Source organism: Bidens hawaiensis, unplaced genomic scaffold, assembly GCF_021521415.1.
Source record: "Bidens hawaiensis isolate Kalapana, Puna unplaced genomic scaffold, B.hawaiensis_p1.1 tig00001521_1, whole genome shotgun sequence".
Taxonomy (NCBI): Eukaryota; Viridiplantae; Streptophyta; class Magnoliopsida; order Asterales; family Asteraceae; genus Bidens; species Bidens hawaiensis.
The window spans coordinates 4,148,999-4,158,930 of NW_027491087.1; the positions used below are offsets into that span (position 1 = coordinate 4,148,999).

The following is a 9,932-nucleotide window of genomic DNA, read 5'->3' on the forward strand; positions in this document are numbered from 1 at the left end:
CGTTGTCACGTAGTGAGCCACCCACACAACCTAAGTTGTAAACCGGTTGGGACAATAGGTTTGAGAAAAGCTGGTTATATTTCGACCAGAGGCGAAGCTTGGAGGTAAACGGAGGTGCGGATAAGAAAGCTTCGCTCTTGGTTTCGACCCATCCGGTTTTTGATTTTCGTTAACCTAGCCCAAGCCGGTTTTAAAAGTGATCTGATTAATGCACCTCTACTGTATTGCTGGACTGCTGGCTAAGCTAGTTGTTAAGTGAAGAATTTTTATATTTGCAGACTCCTTGCATATTTAAGATAAGCCTTACTCTATATATAAAACTTTGGCACCAGAACTTCACTCCAAACCGATCACTGTCGACCCAAATCCAAAAACACAACTATATATATAAATAAGAACAGTTGGAAAAACTGTTAACGGATTGTTTTTATCGAACACCGTACTAAACAAGAAACACATACTATGCATATATATCATCTAGAAAACACAAAGAGTGAAGTACAAGAAACGATCACCAAAGATTCATAAACTATCAACGTCTATACTTGCGTGTCAAGGAAGTACCTTTAGCCTGTCATATTGTATTCATCACCTTGCATATATGACTGGTAGCTCCCCGGAACTTCCATCTTCCCGATTATACGGTCCATTCCTGCATTAAAGATTGTACCAGATGATATGAATGTTGTACGTGCTAGATATTGCTAACTAGTGGTGTACACGAGCCAAGCTGCTCGTGAGCCACTCGAGTTCAGATCGTTAAAAGCTCAAATCTAGTCAAGCTTAAACGAGCCCGAACTTCACTTATTGAGCTCAACTTGGCTCACGAGCCTATTTGTATACAAGCTTATTTCATATATTAAATCTATATTGACAAAATAATAACTATTCAATAAAAACAACTAAACAATATATATTATATTATATAAAATAATTATAGTTAGCATATATAAAAATAGTTATAAATGTATATAATATAAATAATAAATAATAAATAGTAGACAAGCCGAGCCCGAGTTTCGCTTCACGAGCTCAAGCCGGCTAGCGAGCTTACAAAAGCCTATCATTTTTATTTAATATATTAGATTAAAGATAATAAGTAATAACCGAGCCTAGCCCAAGATTCATTTAACGCGCTCAAGCTGGCTCGCAAGCCTAAACAACAAGCCAAGCCAGGCTCGACCCTAGCCGTTTACACCGAAAACACTTCACTAACACATTTTCTGATTGCATACTTACTGGGATTCGACAGCATACTTCCATAATACGACATTTGGCCCGCAGGGTTCGAGCTAGCCTCAGAGGGGAAAACGGGCTCAACTTTGTTGGCACGTTGATCCACCGAACACAAAATATTCGGAGTCTGAAAACACGCGTTATCATCAGGCGTTGATACCGAGTTCTGTTGTAGTTTTGGTGACTCGACTTCGGTTTCCACTTCAGAGTCAACATTATTATTATTATTATTATTAGGCGCAGATACTTGTTGCTTCCTCTTGGACCTGGCCCGCCTGTTTTGGAACCAGTTATAAACATTAGTCTCCGAAATCTGACCGTGTTGCGATAACTCGGATGTTATTTCTTTGATTTTTTGTTTGCTTGGCGTCCCGTTTCCTTGGTCGAAAAGACGCTCGAGAATTTGAAGTTGAACGGGTGTCGGGGTCCAGCGTTGGCGACCGGAGAACTTGTGGCCGCCAGACGCCACCAACGGATCGTTGTATATGTTCCCGAGTCTTACCCCTGCAAGAAAATAGTATTTATTATAGGTTTATTGGATTTTAATAATCCCTATTGAAGGGTATTGGCCGATGATAATCCCTATTCGTTTTATCACCACTGGCGGTCCCAAATTTTAAAAAGTTGGCCTCCAATGGTCCCCCGTTAAAAAGGACCCCGTTAAAAAGGACTCAACGGCGCTATACTTTTTTCCGAATTTCAAACTAATGTTTTAGGGTTTTTGATTACAAGTCGATTGATGCAAAACTTCGTTCGAAACGCTGCTCCGAAATGACGAAACAATACTTCATTTCGGGTGTTTGAACTTACAATTAACACAAATCAAGTCATTTGGATCACCGTTTCAAGCTAAATTTTACAACAATCGACTTGTATCATCATTCCGATCAAAAGCCCTAAAAAATTGTTTGAAATTCGGAAAAAAATATAACGCCGTTAAGTCCGTTTTAACGGGGACCATTGGAGGCCAAATTTTTAAAATTTGGGACCCCCTAGTACGATAATGAATAGGGATTATTAAAATCCAATAAACATTAATTATAAGTTTTTTGTATAGAGTGGGTGACCTTGTAAGTTAACATGGCCAATGTCACCACAAAATCAATTTGACCTAAATTCTGCTAACTAAATATTATATAAATTGGATGAACTAGTCAACTGAAACAAAAACCCTAAAAATAATATTCACAATAAATTGAAACAAAAACAACTAACCTGCAAGATCATGATGAGAAGTTAATGATTTGTGCAGATCAACAAGTTGTTCACAAATAGTGGCATAAATAGCAATTTGTTTCCGAAGAACTTCCATTTGTTCATCAGTCATGACTTTCACAAACATCCCTCCTCCATTTCCATTATTAATGTTAATATTATTATTTCCTTCATCTTGCTCCATAAGTCCTAGAACACAACAAACACTGGAGTAGAGTAGAAGAGAACAAGAGGGTGAATAATAATATTATTATTATTAATTAATTAATTAAAGAATTAAAGAATGGAGGAAAAGTAGTGGTGAAGAAAAAGAAGAAGAAAGAATGAAAATGGCGGACAATAAAGACAAAAGACATAATATAATGGTCTTCTTGGACCGACTGACTGCCGTGATGTATGGCATGTGCGCACTTTTAGCCCCAATCAACGCTCTGTATTTTTTGTTTCTATATTTGCATTTAATACCTTTATTATGTTTTGTAATTTTCTTAAGGTTTGATTTAAAAATAAATTTATCATGTTACTAGTCGGTCGGTTTTATTAATTTTAGTTACTGATGTATGGCGGAGCGATATGTGGAACTTGGGAGTGGATTCGTGCACTTGTAACTGTGAAGGAAATTATGAAATTAAGAAACCTTTCGCAACTTTATCAACATATTAATTTAAGTGATGGAAAGGATCAATGGGTTTGGCTACTTGATGATTCAGTTGACTTCTCCATAAGGAGCATTAAGAAAGTTATGGCAAAAGATGTGGTGAGTGGTACAACTTACGTTTTCGAGTGGAAAAATTGGTTCCCGAAATAAGTCGGTATTCTTGCGTGGCAGGTCGAAATGGAGAAAACTCCTTCCCTCTTGTTGCTTGTAAAACTGAACGTTGCGGTCTCGACGGTTGTTTGTCCAATTTGCGGCTTAACCGAAGAATCGGCGGAGCACATTATGGTTTCATGTCCCTTCCCAAGCAACTTGGCAAGTGATCTCCCAATGGTGTAAGGTCCCGTCTTTTTTTGCTTTCGGTACTCGTGATATTTTGAAGATGTATAAATATACTCGATTCCCAAAACGGAAGGCTAAGGTTTTCCAAGCTATTTGCCTTACGACAATTTGGTGTCTTTGGAAGACCCGGAATGACGTGATTTTTAATGGGGAGTCAGCTCAGTTAGGTATTATAGTGGGAAATATAAAAGCTTTGGGCTTTTTATAGGTGCTTAATAGATCGAAAATGACGGATATAACATGGGATAATTAGATGTATTTAAAAGTGTAAGGAGGTTTTTAGTGGTGTCTGTTTTTGTTTCTCGGTGTTTTTCTTTCGGGAGGTAGATTGCACCTGCCCCGATTAGTTTCTTGCTATACCCTATACCGTTTGGTGGTTTAATAAACTTTTAAATGTTCGTCGTTCAAAAAAAATATTATGTTAAATGCTCAAATAGTTGTGCGACAGGTACGATGATATATATTCCAAAATATGAGATTTACAAACGCTTGATCACAAGTTTAAAATAACCCCTACAAAAATTAGAAACTGTGGCCTCCATTTATGTATTTGTCGATGCATGTGTTTCATTAGTTTTTGGTATCACTAGATACTTTGTTTGTATAGACTTCAAAAGTTAGTGAAACTCAATAAATGATAATAACAAAGCAGCGTGTGGTCGTTTATTGTACTAAGAATGTACAAATTACAAGATGATATCACACCTCTTAAGTATAAGATTTTTTTTTTTGACAAAACATTTTTTAATTATTGTCGTGTGTGAGACTTGAACCCAAGACCTTCAAACTCGGGTGTTTAAAGACTCCGTCTTTACCAATCTTGCTCTCTATTGCTTATAAAACTAATACTTACAAGGTACATGATATTTATGAAAGAATACTTTGTGAGGTCCCCTTCCAACGGATTGATTAGGACATCTTTTCTTCTGTTGGTGGTGAAGATTTTTTCACATTCTTTTTGTCTTTTGTCATGTAACCAAAGTGGTCCCTTCTAATAATGATATGCTTCTTCCATGGCGTTCCCATGTGACACATTCCTTTATAACCTTTCATGCGCCTTCAAGCCTTATCAAAGATATGTTCTCCAAGTCACTTAACAATATATTAAGCACATTAAATGCTTTTTGGATGATTTTAATCGATTAAAAGTTGGCCGTTGTTATTACAAGACTCATTCGACCAACATTATTACAAGACAATCCTTGACTCGACACTTCCCTTTTACACACCACTTTGAGCAGGGGCGACTCAACGTCTCAACCCATCTCAAGATACAAGCAAAACTTTATTTGCGGTTTAATTTCATAAAAAAAAAACCAACTTAATAATCAACTTCGAACATCAATATCTTATTCAGAGGGAGAAAACCGATATTATCATGAGTGAATTTAGACTTTAACTGATAAGAAAGATGGTGATCATAGCACAAACTAAAGTTATAGTAAGTAGCAAAGACAAAGATAGCAGTTACCAAACAAATACCTTTATTCACATGTCGACACCACCATAATATAAGATAGACAAGTAGAACAACATAGCAACTAATAATGCTAAATCCTATAATGCAGTTGGCTACAGTGTTGCCTTTAATAATGCTCTCATATCACAAGACAGTTTTTCTATGTTCAAGTCCTCTCAGGGTCAGTATACTCAGCCACATCAATCTAAGAACAACTCATCCATGTTTAGGTCTTCTCAAGGTCAATTCACTCAGCCATTGCCACAGCCTGCTCTCGTGTTCTTCCAACAATCTACTACAACGAAAAAGCCTCAATTAGATGTCGGTGCGTCCAGTCAGTCTCCCACTCAAGTTCCTGCTATCTCAAAGGAGACCCAAGAGAACATTGCCTTGATGGTAGGTTTCATGAACTGCTACAATGATTTTCTCGCTAGAGACCTAGTTCAACCAGTTGTTGTTGATAAATTGGATCAAAATCATCCTGATAATGTGGAAGAAATTGATATCTCTTGGCAAATAGCCATGGCAGTGTTCAGAGCAAAAATGTTCACCAAGAGAACATACATAAACAACTGGAATATGCCAGCTAACAAGAAAGTGGGATTCAATAAAGAAACTCTAAGGTGTTATAAGTGTCATGAGTCGGGTCATTTTGCTCGTGAAGGCACGAATCCTGTTAAAGAGGTAAACATGGAAAGGGCATTGATTCCGGTTAATGGGGTCAGAGGAGAAAATGCAGCTAGGGCAAGAGAAATGAGCAAGGGTTGGTGGCTCAGCATTTTGATTGGAATGATCAGATGGCATCACTCAACATCAACAATCAGACTGCTAATTTGCTAGGATTGATGCCACTGGAGATGAGAATGATGCAGAGGAGCAGGCTAAGGATCTTCAGTTTGTTTTCATGGCTTCCACCTCTTCCGGCTCATCAAATGTAAAAACTGAACTATGTTCTCAATCCTGCATTAATAAGGTAGATTTATATAAATCTCACAATTGTAATCTGATTAGAGAAATTGAGGGAATAAAACATGATAATTTCACCCTTAAGAAACTCGAAAAAGCTTTAAAAGATAAACTATAGGCACAACAAAAGGACTTCTTAAAGCTTCAAACTGATTTTACCATAAAATGTTGTCACCACTTAGACGCAAAACAGAAAATTACTGAACTAACCGTCGAGTTAGAAGCCTTTAAGTTGGAGATTGCTAAGTTAACCAATAAATTTGAAAATGCTGAGTTCAATTTTAAGAAATTTGATGTCTCTAGTGTTATTGTTGAGTCCATGATTGAAAAATAGTTAAAATGGAAAGAAAATAAGGGTGAAGGTATTGGGTACAGTGTGGTTCCTCCGTCATATAATGACAATTACATTGGGCTTCCTCTTACTAAAGAAGAGGAAGCAATGGAACAATTCATGCACTACGGTAAACCGACTACAAATGGCAAAAGTACTCATAGTACAGTCAAAACTGCTGAGTCAACCTCAAGGGTGAACAATACTAACGTGTTTGCTTCACGTGCGTCAAAAACCCTAATCGATCTCGAATTTGTTACAAGTCTCCAAAACCCTTTTATTAAATATTCACGAATTTAGATTACAAGTCCTATAAAAGTATGTTCATTCCTGGTCGTTCAACATAACAAAAAACAAAACAAATATTAACATGGCAAAGTCTTTGATGTTCATCATCTATCTTTTGTGGGCTATGATTACCAGTAACTTTTAGCTCCTTTGGTATCTAGTATAAGTAATTAGCTCTAAGTAACTCAAAATGAAAAATGATATATATTTTTTACATCTCCTTGTACAAAGTTACTAACAGCGCAACCCTTTTGTACCGACACTCAGTTACTACCCGTATGTGAAAGTATGGGATGCACTCGTCTATGCTACTCATTCTATTGAATTCATTCCCATGTAGAATGCAAAAAAAATTTTAGGTGTCGTTACCATTACTGTAAGGGTAAAGCACACTACGATTCGTCAATTTTCTCCCCTCCATTGCCATATTAACTCCTCATTCCATTCTCTAAATGTTGCAAACTATAATGTGTTATTTGTGTTTTGATAATAGAAACTTCTAGGTAAATTTCGGTTGGATCGAGTGGCAAAAAATCCACTCTTGGTCATATATTTTTTTTTCGATCTCGTCCATGTTTTTGTCTAGACAGGTTTCATATTTAATGTATACTTCCTCACCCTTTCAAAAAAATAAATAATAATAAATAGTTATGTAAATGATACTAAATAGTTTGTGCAAAAAAAATATTATTTATTATTCTAGTTGGATTCTCTTGCTTTTTCCTGCGGAAATTTATTAAACGAGAGGATTCAGGATACGCATAAAATATAAAATAACTAGCTTTTAGTTCGCGTGTCACACGGGTTATTTAGGTTTTTATTTTTAATTATTTTACAATTACATTTGTAATTAATTGTTTTAAATTAATTTATTATATTTAAGTTTGTTATATTTTTCAGAATTTATATACTTATACTTGGATCCATTTTAATCCATTTTTGTTTTTTCATGTTCGTTTATGTTCATTTTCATATTAATTATCTACTTAATGCTTTATATTTACCCGTTTGTGTTCATTTATATTCGTTTACGTATGTTTGTGTTCGTTTATGTCTGACTACGTTTGTTCAATTATGTTCGTTTATGCTAATGAATTGTTCGTTTAGATTTTAAATAAACGAACATGAACAAATACGAACATGTTCTTGTTTTAAACGAACTAACATGTTTACATTTGTTCATATATTTTGTTCAATTATCCATATATGCACTGAAAACAAACAAATCATAAACAATTCCAGGCACAATTGATGAAACACTCTTCAAACTTTTCCATGGCTATCCATATCTGAGCACAAAATCACCATATATAAAAATTAAACAAATAATTATTAAATAAAAACATATTTTTTTCAAAGAAAATAAACCTGTTGAATCAACATATATACATAATCCTTGAAGATAACGGACAAACTCATGAACCACATCCTTTGTATGTCTATTACCTTCAAATTGCACCATAAACAAACTCATTTAAGCATGACATGGCAAAATGCAAAAAAAAAAAAAAAAATTGTTAATAGTACATACTTATAACCAATTAAGCTAGTAGAAAGGACATTGTATTTTGAAGCTCGGCCCGCTTCAAAGATCTTGTTCCAGCCTCAATGAAGAAAAGGTAAACCAAAATCAACGAATGAGTTTAGTCATTAGTCATTGTTCCCGACACAAGCATAGAACATTGGGGGTTTCACTTCAACTTTTTGCCTGCTTGCCCTCAAATGTTATCCAATACATAATCAAGAACAACTAAATCTACAGATACAACCATGGATCCACAATAAATAAATTTTTATTAAGATCATCTCTTAAACAGGAAAATAAAAGAGTAAACACATATATTAAATCTAATCCTATCAATTATGTCAAGAACAAAGCTAATTAAAAAAATATATATTTGAGCTATGAATATTATGTGGTTACTATAGGATTAAACATTCTCCATCAATGATAGTTACATATGAGAAACCATTATCACATATCCTTATTTTAGACTTTCATGATTAATCAGATTTTGCAAATATTTACCATAGCTCACCAAAATCACAACTTATTTTAGTTTTTTTGTTTTTTATTATATTAATTGGTGGCTTAGGATGTTAATTATATAAAAATAAAATAATCGATTATAAACTACATGATTTTAGGTCCATAAATACCTTACATGATATCACTTCCGCGTCCTAAAGAGTTGCAATTGTTTCATACCTCAATGAAGCCAATTTTCTTGGCATTGTTGTGGAAGCACTATCTGCAGCACATAAGACCATACTTCCTAATCAAACCATCTGCAATCATGAATATGTATTAACAAAAATACTTAGAAAAACCTATTACAATAGAGGTCATCAACTACCCATCACCATAATGCAAAGCAAACTTTATGATAAAATGATTGAACAGAATACAAAGAAAAAAAAAATAGCCCGGTTCAACGTACTTGATAGTTGATAATATTTGTAAAAATTACAACCATAAATCAAATTGACTGATCATTCTGATTCATGTATAGCCAAACAATCTTCAAGCAAAATAAAACGACTAAAAAACAACTTTGGGATTGAAGATTCGCAGTTTGGGATAATATAATCAAGCATCTTGTTCTATTGTTAATACAAGTGTTACCCAAATCAAATACCAAATAGAAGACGGATTTGGAGAGATCGGTGATAGATGGTTGTCGGCCCAACGGTGGTTTGCCGATGTCGGTTCTTGATAGATCAGTAGAGATGTGGTGCGTGCGGTTAGGGGTTTCACCAGTGCTGTTAGAGTTGAACGACGCTATGGAATTAGGTTTTGAGAAGTGTGATATAATCCTACCCATCAGAACATGCCCACGAATTTTAAAAGGGTAAGTTAACGACTTTATTCAAAAATCAAGCTATCTGGTAGCTTTAGAGAAGACGTGAGAGCGACACGTAAGATTTTATAGAAGATAATTATATAGATAGTTAGATGTTCACAATATTATTTGATTGAATCGAAAAAATTTTACGAGCAAGAAGTTGTGGGTTATTATTTCAGTACATGCAGTGAAAAATTCCCACGCATATTACAAAATTTAGAAGTTTAATTATACAAAACTTGTCATGCGTAAAAGGTAGGGGTGTGCTTGGTTCGGTTAGTAGCCTCAGCCAAATAAACCAATTAGTCTTCGGTTAATCGGTTTGGTTTATTCAGTTAATTTGATGGTTTTCGGCTCAGTTTGGTTAATTTCTAGTTAATAACGAAAATCAAATTCGGGATGAATTTTTTACCTAGATACATTAAATGAATACATAAATACATGAAATAATGTATAAATACATGATATGGTGGTATAAATATATGAGATGGAGGTATACATACATGAAATTTTAGTATAAAACATGGAAAACATGAAGTTAATGTATAAAAGCTAGAAATATTTGAAAACCGGTCTTTGGCGCGTGTTCAAGCC

The 9,932-nt window shown here is 34.8% G+C and overlaps 1 protein-coding gene across 1 annotated transcript; it reads right to left on the reverse strand.

Annotated features, from left to right (window-relative positions):
• Positions 1-358: 358 nt before the first annotated feature.
• Positions 359-2,715, reverse strand: LOC143584476 (WUSCHEL-related homeobox 8-like). Its single transcript, XM_077066524.1, has 3 exons — positions 2,452-2,715; positions 1,240-1,740; positions 359-652 (listed from the first exon to the last, which is right to left on the reverse strand). Exons 1-3 carry the CDS (start codon positions 2,633-2,635, stop codon positions 567-569), a joined length of 771 nt encoding a protein of 256 aa, XP_076922639.1. The 5' UTR covers positions 2,636-2,715; the 3' UTR covers positions 359-566.
• Between the last annotated feature and the right edge of the window lie 7,217 nt (positions 2,716-9,932).

What these genes read in the sequence shown, in the direction of transcription:
- LOC143584476 (XM_077066524.1), bottom strand. Translation starts at nt 2,635, where the DNA reads ATGGAGCAAGATGAAGGAAATAATAATATTAACATTAATAATGGAAAT. An exon ending in TTCTCATCATGATCTTGCAG is followed by an intron (nt 1,741 to 2,451) that starts GTTAGTTGTTTT and finishes ATTTTCTTGCAG; the next exon opens with GGGTAAGACTCGGGAACATA. An exon ending in AAGTATGCTGTCGAATCCCA is followed by an intron (nt 653 to 1,239) that starts GTAAGTATGCAA and finishes TCTTTAATGCAG; the next exon opens with GAATGGACCGTATAATCGGG.